The 22431-nt window shown below is 41.3% G+C and overlaps 1 protein-coding gene and 1 pseudogene across 3 annotated transcripts in view; one reads left to right on the top strand and one right to left on the bottom strand.

Moving 5' to 3' along the window:
* HEATR3 (HEAT repeat containing 3) overlaps positions 1-22431 on the bottom strand; it is a 58081-nt gene that overhangs the window by 16706 nt on the left and 18944 nt on the right. For all 3 annotated transcript variants that reach the window (XM_012472244.3, XM_021673599.2, XM_064383042.1), the window contains 5 exons: positions 22137-22219; positions 20404-20540; positions 13021-13109; positions 7769-7912; positions 4844-5020 (listed from right to left, as the gene is read on the bottom strand). In XM_012472244.3, coding sequence (XP_012327667.2) covers positions 4844-5020; positions 7769-7912; positions 13021-13109; positions 20404-20540; positions 22137-22219 — 630 coding nt within the window. The remainder of the gene's footprint in view (positions 1-4843; positions 5021-7768; positions 7913-13020; positions 13110-20403; positions 20541-22136; positions 22220-22431) is intronic.
* Positions 190-699, top strand: LOC105730808 (ubiquitin-ribosomal protein eS31 fusion protein-like; annotated as a pseudogene).

The following is a 22431-nucleotide window of genomic DNA, read 5'->3' as shown; positions in this document are numbered from 1 at the left end:
TGTATGCCTGTAGTCCCAGCTACTCAGGAGGCTAAGGCAGGAGAATTGCTTGAACCCGGAAGGTGGAGGTTGCGGTGAGCCAAGATTGCGCCATTACACTCCAGTCTGGGTGACAGAGTGAGACTCTGTCTTAAAAAAAAAAAGGCTTTTCGATCCGCCATCTCCGCCTCAGGTGAGGCCGCCACCAAAATGCAGATTTTCATGAAAACCCTTACGGGGAAGACCATCACCCTCAAGGTTGAACCCTCGGATACGATAGAAAATGTAAAGGCCAAGATCCAGGATAAGGAAGGAATTCCTCCTGATCAGCAAAGATTGATCTTTGCTGGCAAGCAACTGGAAGACGGACGTACTCTGTCTGACTACAACATTCGAAAGGAGTCTACTCTTCATCTTGTGTTGAGACTTCGTGGTGGTGCTAAGAAAAGGAAGAAGTCTTATACCACTCCCAAGAAGAATAAGCACAAGAGAAAGAAGGTTAAGCTGGCTGTCCTGAAATATTACAAGGCGGATGAGAATGGCAAAATCAGTTGCCTTTGCTGAGAGTGCCCTTCTGATGAATGTGGTGCTGGAGCGTTTATGGCAAGCCACTTTGACAGACATTATTGTGGCAAATGTTGTCTGACTTACTGCTTCAACAAACCAGAAGACAAGTAACTGAGTTAAAAAAAAGACATGAACTAAAAAAAAAAAAAAGGAGTTATGTAAACTATGATCTGGGAAAACAATCCCTAACCTCTAAAGGTCTGGTGCTCAGATTGATTTTTCTATTTAGTATGCATTGCTATGGTAATAATATTTAATTGTTTTCCTTCTCTCAAAGGTATAAAGCCCTAAAGAAATTCCTTTCTTAGGCTGGGTGCAGTGACTCATGCCTGTAATCCCAGCAGTTTGGGAGGCTGAGGAGGGTGGATTGCTTGAGTTCAGGAGTTTGAGACCAGCCTGGGCAACACAGTGAGACCTCATATCAAAAGAAAAAAAATTCCTTTGTTAGCCAGAGGTTAATCTGTAGTGTTGTGGTTTTTCTGTTTGTTCTTGGAACATGGTATCATTCTGTCATCCAGGCCAGAGTCTCATGGTGTGGTCAGGGTTCACTGCAGCCCACCTCCCAGACTCAAGTGACCCTCCCACCTCAGCTACCATAGTAGCTACGACTACAAGCGTGCACTACTATGCTGGGGTAATTTTTAAAAATTTTTTAGTAGAGGCGGGATCTTACTATGTAGCCCAGGTTGGTCTTGATCTTCTGGACTCAAGCGATCCTATAGCCTTGGCCTTCCACAGTGCTGAGATTACTGGTGAGTCACCACGCCCAGCACTGTTTTTTTTTTTTTTTAATAGAGATGGGTTGTGCTTTGTAACCTAGGCGGAGTGCAGTGGTTCAATCAAAGCTCACTGCAGCCTCCAGCTCCTGGGCTCAAGCCATCCCCCTGCTAAGCTTCCTGAGTAGCTGGAATGACAGGCATGAGCCACCACTTAATGGTTAACTCTAAAAAACAAATTTTTTTTTTTTTTAGACCGGGTCTTGCTCTGTTGCCAGGCACCAGGCTGGAGTGCAGTGGCGCAGTCTGAGCTCACTGCAACCTCTGCCTGCACGCCACCATGCCCAGCTAATTTCTGTATTTTTAGTAGAGACAGGGTTTCACCATGTTGGCCAGGATGGTCTCAATCTTTTGACCTTGTGATCCGCCTGCCTCAGCCTCCCAAAGTGCTCGGATTACAGGCGTGAGCCACCGTGCCCCCGCTAAAAATTTTTTTGTAGAGACAAGTTCTGGCTGTGTTTCCCAGGCTGGTCTTGAAATCCTGGACTCAAGTGATCCTCCTGCCTGAGGCTCCCAAAGTGCTGGGATTACAGGCATGAGCCACTGCACCTGGCCTGTGGTTTTTATATCAATTTCATGGAATGTGAATTTGATCTCACCTCTAGTCTAGAGCAGTGGCTCTCAGGTTTCAGTGTGCAAAAGCATCATCTGGAAGGCTTATTAAAAAACAGACTGGTGGGCCCATACACAGAGTCTGTGACTCAGTAGGTCTGGAGTTGGAGCCGAGGATCTGCATTTTGAACAAGTTACCAGGCGGGGCTGATGCTGCTGATACAAGGAGGGCACTTTTGAGAAACACTGCTCAAGAGAAGTTCTTGATTGTTCATAAATGCATTTTGTATACACTGAACAGCCTTTAATACAAATTGTGGCTTCCTTTCGCAAAAAAAAAGAGTTTCATATAAATAACTACAGGCTAGCGTCTGCCTAGTAAGAAATCTCATTAGAGCTTTATACCTTTGATAAAAGAAAAACAAATGTTATTACGACAGCAATACATACTGAGTAGGAAAATCAATCAGAACACACACCTTTCAGAGGTCAGGGGTTATTTTCCCAGTTCACAGTTTACCTAACCCCTTTCTAAGTACTTGCTTCTGCAGAGTTTGAGGACTCTAATTATTAATATATCTGCTTTCCTTGCAGCTGCAGGGAAAGAGGAGATATTTTCTCCTTATCTTGTAAGCTCTTTATCCAGAAATTTAAAGGATCTTTTAAAATGTGGCCAGGCGTGGTGGCTCACACCTGTAATCCCAGCATGTCTGCCTGGCCTACACCTGTAATCCCAGCACTTCAGGAGGCTGAGGTGGGCAGATCACCTGAAATCAGGTGTTTGAGACCAGCCTAGCCAACATGGTGAAATCCCGTCTCTACTAAAAATACAAAAATTAGCCGGGTGTGGTGGCACGCACCTGTAATTTCTGCTACTCAGGAGGCTGGGGCAGAAGAATCATTTGAACCTGGGCAGGCAGAGGTTGCAGTGAGCCAAGATTGCACCACTGCACTTCAGCCTGGGCAACAGAGAGAGACTCTGTCTCAAAAAAAAAAACCAAAAAACCCAAAGCAAACCAAAACAAAAAACAACAACAACAATGTGGATATCTTGTATGTACTGGTATGAAAACATCTCCACAAATAAAGTATAGGACTGTGATTTTATTATACTACCTTTTGGATTAAACACACACACCCCCGACACCCCCCAACACACACACACACATTTGAGACAGAGTCTTGCTCTGTTGCCCAGGCTGAGGGAAATAGTGTGATCACAGCTCAATGAAGCCTGGGCTCAAGTGATCCACCTGCTTCTGCCTCCCCAGTAGCTAGGACTACAAACGTGTACCACCATACTCAACTAATACTTTTATTTTTTATAGCGATAGGGTCTTGCTATGCTGCCCAGGCAAGCCTCAAGTTCCTAGGTTCAAGTGATCCTCCTGCCTCAGCCTCCACCTCCTGAGTAGCTGGGACAACAGGTATATGCCACCACGCCCAGCTGTTATTAAATTTTAAAATGTAACATGCCAAAACATAAAAATATTCAAAACAAACCAATATTAATAGTCTTAAAACAACACTGACTTTAGATGGAAGAAAGATGTAAAGCATGTGCATGACATGTGTTACTATTTTTCTTTTCTTCTGGAAAAGAAAACTTTAAAAAATTTTTTTAAATTAATTATTTATTTATTTCTTAAATAAAATAGAGATGGGGTTTCACCATGTTGGCCAGGATGGTCTCGATCTCTTGACCTCATGATCCGCCCGCCTCAGCCTCCCAAAGTGCTGGGATTACAGGTGTCCGCCAGCGCACCCGGCCAAGAAAACTTTTTTATGCATTAAAAATTTTTCAGAAACTTTGAATTTCTAAATAATACGATCACATTCACCTAAAATAAACTTATTATGTAGTTCTCTCCATGAAAACTGAATCCTATTTTAGGAGTTTGTTCAATAAAAGTAACATTGGAAAATAAAAAAAGTGAGCAAATTTCTCATCAAAACCTCTATTCCTTCAACAAATATTTAGAGGCAAATGTTCAATCAAAAATCTAAAGGTAAATATTTGTATTTTGCAAAATTACCAAGTTTAAAATTGGGTTGAGATAAGGGGAGAATGGTAAACTAGTACATAGACACATAATCAACGTCTGTTTTCAAAATTCCTGGTTGTGCTGCTACCCCTACACCAAAAGAGCTTTTAAAATTATTTTTTGACTCAGAGTTAGCTTCTGATAAACAATAAATAAAATGACTAAAGAAGGTAGGAGCTATATTCTCCAATACAGAATAGCCTGGAATTTGCTCTTTTTTTTCCACCAAAGGGAACTATCCATAACAATGAAATTAACATATAATGTATTACGTGATATAGAATAAATGTAGGCCGGGCACGGTGGCTCATGCCAGTAATCCAAGCACTTTGGAAGGCCGAGGTGGGAGGATCACCTGAGGTTCGGAGTTTGAGACCAGCCTGGAAGACATGGCAAACCCCATCTCTACTAAAAAAAACCAAAAATTAGTTGGGTGATGTGGTGGATGCCTGTAATCTCAGCTACTCGGGAGGCTGAGGCACAAGAATCGCTTGAACCCAGGAAGCAGAGGTTGCAGTGAGCTGAGATCCTGCCACCGCACTCCAGCCTGGGTGACAGAGCGAGATCCTGTCTCAGATAGATAAATAAATAAATAAATAAATAAATAAATGTAAAATGTGCATGAAAGTGCTTTGCAAAATACAGAGTATAATACTGATACATATGAAGCATTGTTAAAATTACTGAACTGTTTAAAAAGAAGAACTTGTCAGATATCATTTTGGCTTCAGTTTAAGTGATTCAATAGTTACACTGCTGAGCTATGACTCAGTCAACAAGCATTTTACAAAGTACTGGGGATGTAGTGCTCCATGCGGGGATTTGTCATGCACATGCTTCTGAGTTGCACGGCGGTAACTACACATACCCTTGTCCCCACAGAATGTTCAGACTTATGCATTTATAAGTGAAATGGCTACAAACCTTCATTTTAAAGACCGGCTGGAATTCTTTCAGAGCGGATAATAATTTAATTTGAACTGAGGCTCTTTCAGCTTCTTTACCATCTGCAAAAACATCGAAGAGGGCATCCAAAGCTTCTCCTGCTACCACAAGGGAAGGATCTTTGGTGGTAACCTCAAGCAGAAAGCACCCAATATTCTGGAAACAAGAAAACACATTTACTATGACTAACACCAGTCTCCAAAACGAGTACCAACTTTGAACGTGGCAATAACTCATGCATACTATTTTATATACAAATGCCAAGGAAAAATTAAAACTTTAAGAGATTAGACTTAAATACTTATAAACATACAAAGTATAATATAAGCAAGATAAATTAAACATGTTATAGTTTATATTCCTAAATAGAGTGAATTAAGATCCATAAAAGATGTATGATTTTGGAAATCACTAAATTTTCCCCACTACCTCTCTCAAAAAATCTTGTTCCGTGACGTCAAAATACATAGAAATCTTATCTGTAACAACAACAACAACAACAACAATCTTCTTTTAAAAGCATAAGAAAAACACTTTGGGGCCAGTTGCAGTGGCTTACACCTGTAAGTCCAGCACTTCGTGATGCCAAGGTGGGGAGGATTGCTTGAGCCCAGGAGTTTGAGACCAAGCCTCAGCAATGCAGTGAGACCTCATCTCTAAAAAAACATAAAATAGGACTGATCTGAATCTAATCTAGTCTGTAGACTTAACTGTCATTTTGCAGGAAATACAAGGATAAAAGAACAAGTTTAACACCACAAGGAAGCAATCAGTCAAATCTGGAAGGTTGGACACTATACAGGACAACTGATCCAGGAGCTGAGAATAACCAGGTGGTGCTAGGCAAGAACTGTTCAAGAGTAAGAGAGATAGAAGACCCCACAGCAAGCACAACATGTGGGCTTCTGCAGTTTACACAAGCTATCTGTAAACAGACACTTTTGAGGCAACTGTAAAATTGCGAATACGGACAAGGAATTACACATATTAAGAAATAACTATTGCCAGGCGCAGTGGCTCAGGCCCGTAATCCCAGCACTTTGGGAGGCCGAAGTGGGCAGATGGCTTGAGCCCAGAGTTCAAGTCCAGCTTGGGCAACGTGGCAAAACTCTGTCTCTACTAAAAATAGAAGGAAAGAAAAACTAGCTGGGTGTGGTAGTTCATACCTGGAGTCCCAGCTACTCAGAGACTGAGGTGGGAGGATCACCTGAGCCCAGGGAGGTTGAGGCTGCAGTGAGAGACTGCACTCCAACCTGGGCAACAGAGAGAGACCCTGTCTCAAAAAAGAAAACAAAGAAAGAAAAGAAAAGAAAAGAAAGAAATGACTGTTAATTGTATAAGGCATGACCACGGCAGTTAATTAGGAAACTGTCTCTTATTTTGAACCAATATGAATTCTGAACCAATAGGACAAAATACCACAATGTCTTCAATATACTTTAATATACCCAGAAAAGAAACTATATGAAATACATATGATAGAATATTAGTGACTGTTAAATCAGCTTATGGGTACACAAAATTCATTGTACTTTCTACTTTTCTTCATGCTTGGAAATAAAAGCCATTTTTAAATATTGTATCTAAATAAATAAATAAATGTGCTATCTGAGAAAAACATCCTGTTCCACTAAATCGGAGCTTGGAAACTATAGTCCCAAGGGAGGCTGTGATTACATGTACACCTGCTCATTCATATATGTGAACACATCTATGCCACACAGCCACACTCTCATTTAACTGTATATATAGCAAAACTCCTGCAATGATACTGAAGAAACAGCTAACAGTGGCTGCCTCTTCAGAGGCAAACTAGGGAGCTGGAAGTTTAGGAGTGGAGGTGAATCTTTTCATTATATAGACTTTTATACTTTTAAAAATGTTTTGTGCCCAGGCTTGGTGGCTCACGTCTCTAATCCCAGCACTTTGGGAGCTTGAGGCAGGTGGATCACTTGAGGTCAGGAGTTCGAGACCAGCCTGGCCAACATGGTGAAACCCCATCTCTATTAAAAATAGAAAAATTAGCCAGGTGTGGTAGTAGGCACCTGTAATCCCAGCCACTCAGGAGGCTGAGGCACAAGAATTGCTTGAACCCAGAGATGGAGGTTGCAGTGAGCCGAGACTGCACTATTGCACTCCAGTCTGGGTGAAAGAGTGAGACTCTGTCTCAGGGGGCAGGGGGAAAAGCTTTTCAAATATCATTTTTCCAAAATAGATTCTTAAAAACATCAGTCATCATTGCAAAGTTCTTAGCAAGTTAAGAGGTACTTTATAATAATGAATTTATTATCCATTAGTCAGTCATTAACACTTCAACAATTAGCAGCACACCAAAGGGTAATTTTACTATGACTATCCTTGTGATTACTAGTGACGCCGTACTCCGAACAGTACAGTTTGTGAGTAACTGTGCAAATACGCTGAGTGAATTCCTAGTATATTGGCACTACTAGGGTTGCTGCTTAAAATTTATGGAGTGATATCAGAATTAACTGTGTGGTATTTTTCAGAATGCATGTTTCCTGGTGTGCAAGGAAAATGGTGTGGATTGTTCCTTCATCAGCAGGAGTATGTAACATGCATACATTGTATGCAACAGCAAAGGCAGAGGGCTTCTTTAAAAATTCTGAATTTGCCCTTTCACAAAAGATAGGCTTATTTTTTTAAAAAAACACCTCTGGAGTAATGTTAAATTGTAAAATGTGGCTCAAACTTTCAAGTACTTACTTAATACACATAGTTAGATCAAACCAAAGGGGATATCCTAACAATATAACTGAACAAAGCAACTTGATATGATTTCTTCTCTTCATGTCCACAGAAGTTTTTAAAAAATCCTACATCAACAGTTCTTCTCTCATTTCTAATTATTTAACATGTTAGGTCAGAAGCAAATTGTTTTACCTTAAGAGTTTCAAGTGTACCATCTTCTTTGGCAAGGACACTACCAGTGATTCCTAAAATGCTAACGACATTCACTCTAACCCCGACATTACTACTATGAATGCCTCCTTTGCATAATGTCATCAGCTGATCAGGAGTCATACACTATTGAAAGAGAAGAGGAGAGTATTTATAATGTTAATCTCAATCATTTCTAACAGCATGAAACACAGGACTGACAGGAATCTCTTCTACAGGCTGCAGGATTTTAAGAGTGACAAAAACTCCTGGCAGGTAAGTTACTATTAATATGTATTCCAGTTCTCCCAGACAGAGCTGGTAATTCTGAACTAAAGAAAGCTCTGCTCATGTTGCTATCCTTACCTAACATAAAGGGGCTCCAGGTCCCATTCATTTCCTTTGAAGAAGACTTTCATTCTAGATTTACAGACTAAAGACATTCCAATTCTTTTTTAATATTAATAGTAAAAAAAGGCTTTGAAAGTATAAATAGGATTATGTAGCTTTAAAAAAAGTGGCTGAGTCTATACACGATAAGAACTTACTTTGAGATGCTTGCATCATCATAAATTATTAATGATTGTAAAAACCATTATATTATACAGCGCTTCTACCATGTAGTGGATAATTTTCAGTTTAAGGTTGGGTACAGTGGCTCACGCCTATAATCTCAGCCACTTGGGAGGCTGAGGCACAAGAAATGCTTGAAGCCGGGAAGCAGAGGTTGCAGTCAGCTGAGATCGTGCCACTGCATTCCAGCCTGGGCAACAGAGTGAGACTCTATCTCCCATAAGCAGCAGCACAGCGTGATGATGAAAGGCTTGGAATCTGGAACCAGACACCCTGGGCTCAAATCCTAGTTTCACTTTACCACTCACATGCGCCCCTATACTGGACTAATTTATTTTTATTTTTTGTAGACATGAAGTCTCACAAAGTTGCCCAGTCTGGTCTTAAACTCTTGGGCTCAAGCAATCCTCCTGCCTTGGGCTCCCAAAGTGTTGGGATTAGCAGCATGTGCCACTGTACCTGGCCCTGAGCATAGCTTTGAGTATTTTCCTTAACCACCACACTGATCCCATAAGCTGCTGCATACATACCAGGGGAAAGCAACAAAATTATTTTGTATTCCTATAGGCCCTAGAGTATAAGGTTTTCTGGTCCATCCAACAGCCACATGGCAGGCTATGCATCCCATTACCATTTCCGTTTCTTAGAAACTGGGGGTCAAATTATGCTTTTCAAAAAAATTCTTAGTTTTGGAAAGCTAAGGTGAGAGGCTTGCTTGAGGCCAGGAGCTCAAGACCAGATTGGGCAACACAGTGAGACCTCATCTCTATTAAAAAATTAAAAAATAAATAAAAGTACAAAAAAATTTTAAAAGCATTAAGAAAAAAATCATATAAAGAAAAAAGAAGCAGAGTGACGCAGTGGAAGCATGCTGGGCCCGTAACCCTGAGGTCGATGGATTGAAACCATCCTCTGCTACCAAAAAAAAGAGAAAGAAAAAAGAAATAGTGGTGTTTTTAGCAGTAACAAGAGCATTGTTATTTTGATACTATTAAGTACATTCTGTAGGGTAAAGCAAATAATTTTAATATCACTACAAATTTTAATGTTACTACAGCAAATAATTTTAACGTTACTTTACAGCAAATAATTTTAATGTCATTTAATGTCACTACAAATTTTAATGTCACTGCTATAAAGTACATTCTTTAGGAGAAAGCAAATGATAAAATTTTTGAAAAATCTTTTTCTTTCTTCTTTTCTCTAATTTTAATTTTTTAAATTATCTATTATCATTTTTTAAGCCAGTCCAACTTAGCAGTGGGGGAGCTGTATACCAACTCTAGTGACACTAATGTTAGTAAGTTCTGATAACCTGCTACCAGCAGACCAGCTGCAAGTAAGAATTTTAATGTCACTAACGTATCTTTTCGGGCACAATGTACCGTTTTGGGTACAAATGTGTTTTTTGGGAGCACAAAAAGATACAAATATAAAATAAAAAATTAAGTAAAAACACTGTACCATTTTTTATTTAAACTGGAAATTATCAGGATGAACTTACTATTTTTGTCTCCTAAAAAATGCTTATTGCCTAGCTATTTCCACTAAAAAGACCTAGAAGCAATGACAACATGGTAGGAATAAGCACTCCAAACTTCACTTTCCCCACTAAAGAAATCAGAGCTTCTTGGAAAACTAACTGATTCCAGGGTTGTTTTTTTTTTTTTTTTGAGATGGAGTTTCACTCTTGTTGCCTAGGCTGGAGTCCAGTGGTGTGATCTCAGCTCATTGCAACCTCTGCCTCTGGCTTCAAGCGATTCTCCTGCCTCAGCCTCCCAAGTAGCTGGGATTACAGGTGCATGCCACCATGCCTGTCTAATTTTTTTATATGCAGTAGAGACAGGGTTCTTCCATGTTGGTCAGGCTGGTATTGAACTCCTGACCTCAAGTGATCCACCCACCTCGGCCTCCCAAAGTTTTGGGATTATAGGTGTAAGCCTCTGTGCCCAGCCAGATTCCATGTTTTAAGCAAGAAAATTACAAGTTGAACCCGGACATCTTATGCCTGGAAGCAAAAGTGATCAAAAACGTAAAATTCCTGTCAAAGAGACACAGAAGCCAATCTGAAGGGACTCCTACAAAGATGGGATGATTTTGGCAGCAAAAAGCATGACTGTAATGGAATGAAATAAAAAGTATAAAAAACCCTGAGTTCATAATGATACTAAAAAGAAAAAAAAAATCCACTGGTCACTTTTAGAGATTGCTAGGGCATCTGTTCTGCCAAAAAAAAAAAAAAAGCGGGAGGGTACGGGGGAGAAATATACACTTAGCTCTTTTCTGTAAGATCTTTACTTCAAAGTTACTAAAATCACTGATGAGAATTTCTTATTTACAGAAAAATCACAGCTAATAAAAAAAAAATGACAAAATTAGGATATCTCTATTCTGCAAGCCACTAATGACATAATGGAGCCAGGTAACCACAATCACTGTTGTAAAACCATTAAGTGAACCCACTAATTAATCTCAGCCTCACTATTTTATGATATTACGTGATTTGTGATATAAATGTAGGAAAGATATACAGCACTATGAATTATTCTTGCCAAAGAATCTGGACCTGTCTACATTACTTATGATAAATTAAAAAAAAAATAATAATCTGGACCTGGATCTAATTAAGGCTCTAGACCTAGCTCCTGGCTCACAGAAAACACAGGAGACAGCAGCATGCTGAACGATGCCATCATGAAAAGTCAGCCAAATCTGCCAGTGAGGAAAACACTATAGAACAAAATGAGAGTTTCTTCAACAGTAAGTGTATGGGAAAAGAGGGGTAGTGAGGGAAATGTTATAGATCAAAAGATTTAAGAATGTGTGAATACACTAAAACCACTAAATTGTACATTTTATCTATTTATTTATTTTTGAGACAGAGTCTCGCTCTGTTGTCCAGGCTGGAGTGCAGTGGCGCGATCTCAGCTCACTGTTAGCTCCACCTCCGGGTTCAAACAATTCTCCCTGCCTCAGCCTCCCAACTAGCTGGAATCAAAGGCGCCCGCCACCACGCCCAGCTAACTTTTGTATTTTTAGTAGAGATGGGGTTTCACCATGTTGTCCAGGGTGGTCTCAAATTCCTGACCTCAGGTGATCCACCCACCTGGGCCTCCCAAAGTGCTGGGATTACAGGCGTGAGCCACTGAGCCAAGTCATGTTAAAAGATACTATGGCAATCTGGGAAAACTGAACTCAGACTGCAACTGGGAAAACTGAACTCAGAGTGCAAAAGGATAAGAAATATTTGTTAATTTGGAGGTTTGGGGTAATGATATTGGGGTTAAGACTTTTAAATTTTCTGTCAGACATGCATAGTGAACTATGTAGTAAAATACTGATGGGTCAAATATGATTTGCTTTACAATACTCCAGGAAACAAAATTAAGGACTCAGTGAGATGAATGAAACCATGTCACAGGAATGACAGGATGCTAATAACCTGCTGAGGATGGGCAATCGTGCATGGAGCCTCATAAAATTCTCTCTGCTTTGGGTATGGTAGCGCATGCCTGTAATACCAGCTACTTTGAAGGCTGATGTGGGAGGATCGCTTGAACCCAGGAGACTAGCGTGGCAGCGCAGTAAGACCCCAACTCAGAAAACAAAACAACAGAATTATCTCTGCTTTCAGGAATGTTTGAAAATGTCCTTAATAAAAAGTAACACAAGTGGTGAGGTACCTATGGGAGATGAAGCGCACATGGATCACTGTGGAGGGTCAGGAGGGCATGCTTGCAAAGTCTGTAATGAAATGTTAAAAAAAAAAAAAAAAAAGCTGGGCACGGTGGCTCACGCCTGTAATCCCAGCACCTTCGGAGGCCAAGATGGGTGGATCATTTGAGGTCAAGCGTTCAAGACCATCCTGGTCAACATGTCAAAACTCCATCTCTACTGAAAATACAAAAATTAGCTAGGTGTGGTAGCGCATGCCTGTAATCCCATCTACTTGGGTGGCTAAGGCAGGAGAATCACTTGAACTCAGGAGGCGGAGGTTGCAGTGAATTGAGATTGTGCCAGTGTACTCCAGCCTGGGTGACATAATAAGATTGTCTCCAAAAAAAAAAAAGTTAAACAAAAAGACCAATGATACTTATTTACAACATATTATTTACAACATATCTATCAATTAAGTTGTATTGATTAAAAAGCACTTGTTTTGCACTTTGGGAGGCCGAGGTGGGTGGATCACGAGGTCAAGAGATCAAGACCATCCTGGTCAACATGGTGAAACCCCGTCTCTACTAATACAAAAAATTAGCTGGGCACGGTGGCGCGTGCCTGTAATCCCAGCTACTCAGGAGGCTGAGGCAGGAGAATTGCCTGAACCCAGGAGGCAGAGGTTGCAGTGAGCCGAGATCGCGCCATTGCACTCCAGCCTGGGTATCAAGAGCGAAACTCCGTCTCAAAAAAAAAAAAAAAAAAAAAAAAAAAAAAGCACTTGTTTTGTTAGTAAGCCTATATATTAAAAAATTAAAAAAAATTAAAACACCTGTGTGTGTCACTGACGGTGGGAAGCAGAAAGATATTACTTTTTATCTTAATCATTTTTGTTTTCTTTTTTACAAAGATCACATATAACTCTTGTACAGAAATATGTATTTTAATAGCTAAGTAATGAATTTTGCCTCTATAATACAGAATCTTTACAAGTTTCATACAAAAATTTTTAAAAATCTTACCTGGGAAATGTTCTTGGAGGCCACTGTTTGCAAAAGGGCCCTCAAAGCACTACTTATGGCTTCTAGAAAGTCAGCACGTTTAGCAAAATCTAGAACATAAAAATGAAACGTAAAATTTGCATTTCTCCAAGATAGGCTATTTTGTAGAAGAAGAAAATGAAACAAATCATGCTAAATGTTAACAAATGCTATTAGATTAAAAAAAAAAACAACCCTCGATATTTAAGATAAAATATTTAGTTAACAGCCCCCTGTATACTCTATACCTAAGTCTGAAAGATAATCAAGGTGGAAATAATCACAGCAAGGAGTGTTCTACAGATGGTCCTTGACTTCCAGACACTGGGTTTTCATTTGACTCACACTTTAGCACATAATAAACCTGAGCTAGCTTTTGCAGACTGAATGCTGCCATTCATAGATCTCCATCACAGTGCTAGGGAGACCTCTGGTGGAGTCAGAATGCTTCCTTGCCAACCCAAGCCCACTGCCTAGCCATGAACTGTTGCTTGTGCAGAGCCAGGACATGACGGCACCACGATTTTCACCGACCCAACTTCCCCCCCTCACTCCTACTCCTTATTCTCACTCTTTTCTTATTGTCCCTTCTTCCCACACAGGACAAACAGAACAGCAGCAGTAAGTCATTATACTGGCACAGGCATGCTCAAAGGACAGTGAAGATCACCCAGGAGAGTTACCTCCTTAACCCCTTTGATGGGAAGGAAGACAGAGTTGCTTGGTGTGGCAGACTGTATTTTCTAAAAATGGCCACAGCAGTATTTTAAGTCCTGCGTGATCTTCCAGAACGTTGCCACTTCCCATAACAATGTGAAATCTACTTCTCCTCTCCTTCAATCAGGGTGGGACTTTGTGATTTCCTCAACCAACAGAACACGAAGTGACAGGCTAGGTCACAAAAGGCAGTATGACTTCCAGCCCTGACTCACTGGTGCATGCTCTTTTTTCTCTCTAGACTTTTGCCCTGGGAATCCAGCCACCCTATTATGCGGAAGCCTATGTCACATGAAGAGGTTACCGTGGGTGTTCTTCCTGATGACTCCTGCACCAACTGCCAGACATGTGAGTGAACAAGACTTTGGATGATCCCGGCCCACACTGCGAGTTTTCCAGCAGAGGCCCTAGACTAGTGTTTCTCAGCCTCTGCACTACTGACATTTTAGACTAGATAATTCTTCATTTTATGTGTGCAAAGGGGTCTCCTGGGCACTGGAGGGTGTGAAGCAGCATCCCTGGCCTCTACCCTCTAGATACCAGTTGCAACTTCCAAGTTATAAAACCAAAAAATACTTCCAAACATTACCAAATGTCCCCAGGTAGGAGGTAGGGGCGGTTAAGTGCCCGTGGTTGAGAACCGCTGGCCAGCCTAGACATTGTGGAGTAGGAACAAAACATTTCCACTGTGCCCTGTCTAAATTCTTGACCTAAGGAAACTTTGAGAGATAATAAATGATTACTGTTGTTTTAAGTCACAGAGTTTTGGCGTAATTTGTTATGTAGCAATAGATACATTGACTTCCTTCCCCACAGTGCCTGGGACTTAATAGCCATTCCGATCTCCCGCTTTTAGGTTACCCGGGTGGAAGAGAGGCAGCTTCTGTTCAATTTTAATCCTGGATGATTGTATTTTTGCTCTTTCATTTTCAGATACATATTATGTATCAAAATAGGGGATTTCCTGTAATGATCACAGAACAGGTAATAGGAGAGCTTTACACACTCAGCACTGGGATGGAGTCCTGCCTTTGACCTAATTAAGTGACTCCTCAAGACTTCATTTTAGTCTTGGCTCAAATGTTACCTCCTCATAGAGGCCTTTCCATACTAACTGGCCTAGTGTAACGCCTTATATCATTCTGCTTTTATTTTTTTCTTCATAGCTGATATCACATAAAACATTTATTTATACTAGAATGCAAGCTTCATGAACATAGTGACCTGGCCTATATTGTTCACACCTGCATCCCCAGGATCTAGAACAGTGTAAGACATAAAGTAAGTGTTCAGTAAAATCAAGAATACAAATAAAAGAATGAATGACCTGGAAGAGGTTCCTTAAACTTTCAGCTAAGGTTCCATATCTCAGCTTCCTCATGAGGACGATGAAGTAGTAAAGCCTGTCTCATAAAACATGGCATCTAACAGGCACTCAAAAGTTAGTGTGAAGCTGTTGGGTTTTTTTTCATAGGGTCTTGCTCTGTTACCCAGGCTGGAGTGCAGTGGTGTGATCTCGGCTCACTGCAGCCCATACCTCCCAGGCTCAAGCAATCCTCCTGCATCAGCCACCTGAGTAGCTGGGACCACAGGCACATGCCACCATGTCTGGCTAATTTTTCTTGTATTTGTAGAGACAGGGTCTCATCATATGTCCAGGCTGGTCTCAAACTCTTGAGCTCAAGCAATCCGCCTGCTTCAGCCTCCCAAAGTGCTAGGATTACAGGTGTGCACCACCCTGTCCAGGCAATTTGTTGCTATTAAACTTAAAAAAGTTACCATATTGACTCTAAAATGTATATTTGATTAAAGCTCTAAGTAGAGCCCTATAAATTTATGAACTGCACATAAAAGAGGTGATTCAAAATGTCTTCACTGTCAACAACTTTGAACAGTATTTAAGAATTTGTAGGATGTCAGCCAGGTGGAGTGGCTCATGCCTGCAATCCCAGCGCATTGGGAGGCTGAAGAGGGCAGATCGCGAGGTCAGGAGATAGAGACCATCCTGGCCAACACGGTGAAATCCTGTCTCTACTAAAAATACAAAAATTAGCTGGGCATGGTGGCATGCGCCTATAGTCCCAGCCACTCCGGAGGATGAGGCACAAGAATCACTTGAACCTGGGAGGCAGAAGTTGCAGTGAGCTGACATCATGCCAATGCACTCCAGCCTGGAGACAGAGCAAGACTCCGGCTCAAAAAAAAAAAAAAAAACCAAAAAGAATTTGTAGAATGTCTAAATGTAGGTAAATATAACCCACAAGTAATTTTTATACTTAGGTGAATTTTTCAGACTTTTTTTTCTTTTTTGAGACAGTCTTCCTCTGTCTCCCAGGCTGGAGTATAGTGACATGATCTTGGCTCACTGCAACCTCTGCCTCCCCAGGTTCAAACGATTTTCCTGCCTCAGCCTCCCAAGTAGCTGGGATTACAGGCATGCACCCCGACGCCTGGCTAACTTTCATATTTTTAGTAGAGATGGGGTTTCACCATATTGGCCAGGCTGGTCTTGAACTCCTGACCTCAGATGACCTGATCACCTTGGCCTCCCAAAGTGCTGGGATTACAGGTGTGCACCACCACCCCCCAGCCTGAATTTTCTTTCTTTTTTAATTGATTTTGAGATGGAGTCTTGCTCTGTCGCCCAGGCTGAAATGCAGTGGTGCGATCTTAGATCACTGCAACCTCCACCACCCAAGTTCAAGCAATTCTCCTGCCTCAGCCTCCCTAGTAGCTGGGCCTGAATTTTCAATATTCTGATACGGAATGGAAAATATATCCCAGAATGGGATACTACCATTTTAATTATAATGAAAAAAGAACGTTCTGATTCTTAAAATCTGGGAAAACAGAATCCTAAATGATTTTAGAACTCATGTAATGGAGCCGAATGACAAACTGACCCAATATGAAATACAACATTGCTAAAAAATGCATTGATGTTTTGAAAACCAATAGCTTTTAATGAAGGAGACAAAGATGTTAGTGTTTTGAAAACAAGGACCAGATTGTACTAAGCCATCCTCCTTTTATCTCTGATATCAGCCACAAACACAAATGTTGGTATGTACAGAGTATCACAAATGTTATAACTACTATATTCAGAACCAGAGTTAGCATTAAAATTAAAACAAGTTAGAGCTATAGAATCTTCATACCTTTTTCAACCATAACACAAAACAGTAGAGATATTTAGTCCCATCCTCCCTACCAAATTCTCTCTCTTTTTTTTTTTAATTGAGACAGAGTCTCACTGTGTTACCCAGGCTGGAGTACAGTAGCATGATCTAGCTCATGGCAGCTTTGACCTTCTGGGCTCAAGCAATCCTTCCATTTTAGCTTCCCTGGGACCATAGGTACAAGCAAGCTACTGCTCCTGGGTAATTAAAAACTTTTTTTGGTGGAGACAGGATATCACTATGTTGCCCAGGCTGGTCTTGAACTCCTGGGCTCACATGATCCTCCCTATTCAGCTCCCAAAGTGCTGGGACTTCAGGTATAAGCCAGTCCCCACTAAATTCTCTTGTAGTAGTTCCCACCATCCATATAGAACCCATAGGATTACATTTAATAAATCCCAAATGCTTACAAGGACTGCATTAGAATATCATCTCTAAATATAAGCAATTATCCTTTATCAAATTCATTCTGATAAGAAAATATACTATTATTCCAAAATAAATAACAATGACACTACTTTGAGTCATTTTGATTCTCCATTTCTCCAAATGCCATGGTAGGTGATATAAAGGCCATAGATGGGATATGAGGATGGGCCCCAAGCAAGCTGGACAGCCCAGAGGCATTGTAACCATCCAAACCCATCACACAGGCAAGGTCAATTCAGACTACCAATCCCTGTAAGTCACTGAGCCCACATTGTTAGGTGAACACATTTGCAAAATTACTGTTACGACAGTAACATGTAGCAGGTGCTTTCTACAAAAATAACATCATGGCCCTCAGGATACACAAAAGCATTTCTTTTTTTTTTTTTTTTTTTTGAGACAAGAGTTTCGCGTGCAATGGCGTGATCTCGGCTCACCGCAACCTCCGCCTCCTGGGTTCAGGCAATTCTCCTGCCTCAGCCTCCTGAGTAGCTGGGATTACAGGCACGTGCCACCGTGCCCAGCTAATGTTTTGTATTTTTAGTAGAGACGGGGTTTTACCATGTTGACCACGATGGTCTCGATCTCTTGACCTCATGATCCACCCGTCTCGGCCTCCCAAAGTGCTAGGATTACAGGCGTGAGCCACTGCGCCTGGCCCTAAAAAAAAAAAAAAAAAAAAAAAAGAAGGCCAGGCATGGTAGTTCATATCTGTAATCCCAGCACTTTTGGAGGCCAAAGCGGGAGGATCACCTGAGGTTGGGAGTTCGAGAGCAGCCTGACCAACATGGAGAAACCCCATCTCTACTAAAAATACAAAATTAGCATGCATTGTGGTGCATGCCTCGAATCCCAGCTACTCAGGAGGCTCAGACAGAAGAATTGCTGGAACCTGGGAGGCAGAGGTTGTGGTGAGCTGAGATCGTGCCATTGCACTCCAGCCTGGGCAATAAGAGCGAAACTCCTTCTCAACAACAACAACAACAACAACAACGATGATGTCAAGAATAGACATGAAATGGGAATTCATTTAAAATCAAAGTGCTGGGGCTGGGCACAGTGGCTCATGCCTGTAATTCCAGCACTTTGGGAGGCCCAGGTGGGGGATCACTAGGTCAAGAGATCGAGACCATCCTGGCCAACATGGTGAAACCCCATCTCTACCAAAAATATAAAAAAATTAGCCGGGCATGGTGACTTGCACCTGTAGTCCCAGCTACTTGGGAGGCTGAGGCAAGAGAACTGCTTGAACCCAGGAGGCAGAGGTTGCAGTGAGCCAAGATTGCACCACTACATTCCTGCCTGGCGACAGAGCGAGACTCGGTCTCAAAAAAAAAAAAAATCCAAGTGCTTAGTTATATTTTCCCACAATTGAGAAACTTTCCAGAACTCAGCTTGGGACAGTGGGAGTCCCACTCCCACCCCACAGGACACCTTGCGGGGCTGATGGGAGCCATAGTAAACTATGAAAATCTGTTAGAATAACATGCATTAGACTTTGTACAGCTAGGTTGTTTTTTATTTTTGTTTTTTTACTCCAAGTGAAACCTGCAGCTAGGTCATTTAAAAGAACATTTAACTCTGGTATTTCTATAGATCTTTGTGTACATATGAAATTGATCCGTACCAGAGACCTGTAACTTAGAGAATCAGCTCCTACCATGCAAAGGTGTTAGAAGAAAGACACATGTTAGATGATGGCAAGGTGTACAACTGTGTGGATGGTATTCTACCATTTGCCTTACATACACACACGCATGCATACATGTGCAGGCTCTCTTATATTTGGAGAATCTCTCTGGAAGGATATACAAGTAACTGGTTTAACAGTGACTTGACTCTGAGAGAGGAACTGGGTGTGGGAGAAAGGAGGGAAGCTTTCCAGTTTCTGTTCTCCAATAACTTTTTAATTCCTTACTACATACATATATTAGTCAAATTTAAATGCTTACAACTAGGAGGAAAAGAATAGAGAATTACTCAAATATTATTACTGGGCCGGGCGCGGTGGCTCACGCCTGTAATCCCAGCACTTTGGGAGGCCGAGGCGGGTGGATCACGAGGTCAAGAGATCGAGACCATCCTGGTCAACATGGTGAAACCCCGTCTCTACTGAAAACACAAAAAATTAGCTGGGTACGGTGGTGCGTGCCTGTAATCCCAGCTACTCAGGAGGCTGAGGCAGAAGAATTGCCTGAACCCAGGAGGCGGAGGTTGCGGTGAGCCAAGATCGCGCCATTGCACTCCAGCCTGGGTAACAAGAGCGAAACTCCGTCTCAAAAAAAAAAAAAGAAAAAAAAATATTATTACTATTATTGAGACAGTTTTGTTCTTTTGTTTTTTAGCAGAGACGGGTTTCACCATGTTGGTCAGGCTGGTCTTGAATTCCTGACCTCGTGATCCGCCCACCTCGGCCTCCCAAAGTGCTGGGATTACAGGCATGAGCCACTGCGCCCAGCCCAGAGTTTTGTTCTTGTTGCCCAGGCTGAAGTGCAGTGGCATGATCTCAGCTCACCGCAATCTCCACCTCCTGAGTTCAAGTGATTCTCCTGCCTCAGCCTCCTGAGTAGCTGGGATTACAGGCATCCGCCACCACATCCAGGTAATTTCTGTATTTTTAGTAGAGATAGGGTTTCACCATATTGGCCAGGATGGTCTTAAACTCCTGATCTCAGGTGATCCACCCACCTTGGCCTCCCAAAGTGCTGGGACTACAGGTGTGAGCCACTGTGCCCAGCCGAGAATTACCCAAATATCTTAATGAGGCCTTTATGACATTTATGATTCAGCCTTGATTGGCCTGACATAAGTGGATGAAAACAATTTTAATAAAAAAGAAAATGATAAGCTCAAGAACTGCTTGCATACTTCATTTTGACTCTGTACCCCCTTGCCAACTACAAATACACGATTCTTTGTGTCTGGGAAGGTTTCTGCAGGTTGGATGACAAACAATATACATTTACAAAATCCAAGTTCCTGACCCTTCAAAATTCTGTTCCATCTGAGTAGTCTTTCACAATAAGGCCTAAATATTTACCTGGTTGAGAAAAAAGCAGCTGTGACAGATGCTGTGCAAGTGTCTGAAGGGCTGCAGCTCCTCCCAGGTGCTCCACATCCAGGAGGGACACAAGACTCTGGAGACACAGGAGGGCTCTGCACTGGATAGTGTTCATCCTGGAAAGGAAGTAAAACAATCCCATCTGTTTCTCCAGAAAGGTGCCCATCAGAATTCAGTATTAACTTTTAGCCCAAGCTTCAAGTTCTGACTGAAATTATCTGTAAATACAAGGGGATCTATGGTAGTTAGCAAAGAATCACAAGGTGAACTGTTTTTTGAGTTTTCTAAAATTTATTATTATATTTAGACAATTATATAATATTATTAGAAAAATAAAATAAATACAAAATTAATTATATTTTTATAATAGTATTATAACGTTATTATTTTTGCCCAGGCTGGAATGCAGTGATGTGATCACAGCTCACTGTCTCAACCTCCTGAGCACAAGTGATCCTCCTTCCTCAGCCTCCTAATGAGCAGGATTACATGTGCATGCAACCACATCTGGCTGTTTTTTATTTTTTGTAGCGATGGGGTCTTGCTATGTTGCCTAGGCTAGTCTTGAACTCTTGGCCTCAAACAATCCTCCTGCCTGGGCCTTCCAAAGTGCTAGAATTGTAAGGTGAACTGTTAATCTGCCAAATCAAACTGCTTGAGTATTCACAGCCTCCGATACACAACTAATTGATGAGTCATGAGGAATGTCTTTTGGAAAAATTTCTGTGTAAGGTAGTATCCTTAAAATTATTATTTTTTTCAGATAGGGTCTCATTGCATTTTCCAGGCTGAAGTACAGTGTCACTACCATAGCTCACTACAGCCTTACACTGCTGAGCTCAAGCAATTCTCGCTTCAGCCTCCTGAGTAGCTAGGACTACAGCTGAGTGCCACAATGTCAGGCTAGTTTTTGTACTTTTTTCTTTGTAGAGATGGGGTCTTGCTATGTTGCCCAGGCTGGCTTCAAAATCCTGGCCTCAAGTGATCCTCCCATCTTGGCCTACCAGAGTCCAGGGATTATAGGTATGAGCCACCACACCTGGCCTAAAATTATTTTTAATTGTGAAATGTGGCATATATACAGTTAAGTATACAACATAGAGAGTTTAACGAATAGTCTATGAAGCTAACACCCATGCACCTGGAAAAGAAATAAACACTGCCGGACCCTGAAAGCCCCTGTATCTCTTCCTCATAACATCCCACCTCCCTGACACCTAGAGGTAACCATTATACAGACTTTTACGGTAAACGTTTCCGTGCCTGTTTTTTAAAAAAATAGGTTTATCACCTAGGTATGCATCCCTGAACCAAATAGTTCAATGCTGCCTGTTTCTCAGCTGAATCACAGTGTGCATATTCTTTTATGTCTTGCTTTGTTGGTTCAACAATGTAAGTTTTAGCCGAGTTATGAGTAGTTCTAATTCAGATCCCTTTTACTGCTGCATGTATTGAAGTGCATGATTTTGTCAAAATTTATTTACCATTCTAATTCTGATGGACAACTTTGCTTACAGGTTGGGGCAACTGTGACACACATTGCTATGAACACTCTCACAGACATGTATCCTAGGGCATGTGGGCACCTATTTTTCTAATGTATTTACCTAGGAACAAAACTTCTGGGTCCTTGGGGGAGTCAGCACCTTCTATTTAATGACCCATCACTTCATAAGATAAAATAATGTTTTTGAGAAGAGTAAAGTTCTTACTTTCTAATCAAAGGTTTCCAAGTAGGGTTCCTAGAACATAGGTCAACTGCAATGCTGTTTGGAAAGGCTGTTTTCTCAAAAACCTAGATTTAAAAAAGGCAGTAATGCAAAGGTTAAAGAGTAGTCATTTAACACACGATTCTCCTATATAACTCCAATATACTACTCCTAAGTGAAATGGTTAGGCTTCATATAGAATGACCTTTTCGCCTATTTCCAGTACTGTTAGGTCAGCTTTGTCTCAGATCTTACCACCACCTACAACCTGGAAGTGTGAGCTTACTTCTTTTGTACA

Source organism: Aotus nancymaae, unplaced genomic scaffold (genome assembly GCF_030222135.1).
Source record: "Aotus nancymaae isolate 86718 unplaced genomic scaffold, 86718_ANA_hifiasm-v0.15.2.pri h1tg000030l, whole genome shotgun sequence".
NCBI lineage: Eukaryota > Metazoa > Chordata > Mammalia > Primates > Aotidae > Aotus > Aotus nancymaae.
Note: the sequence above shows the minus strand (reverse complement) of the source record. Positions and strands in the feature narration are given on the sequence as shown.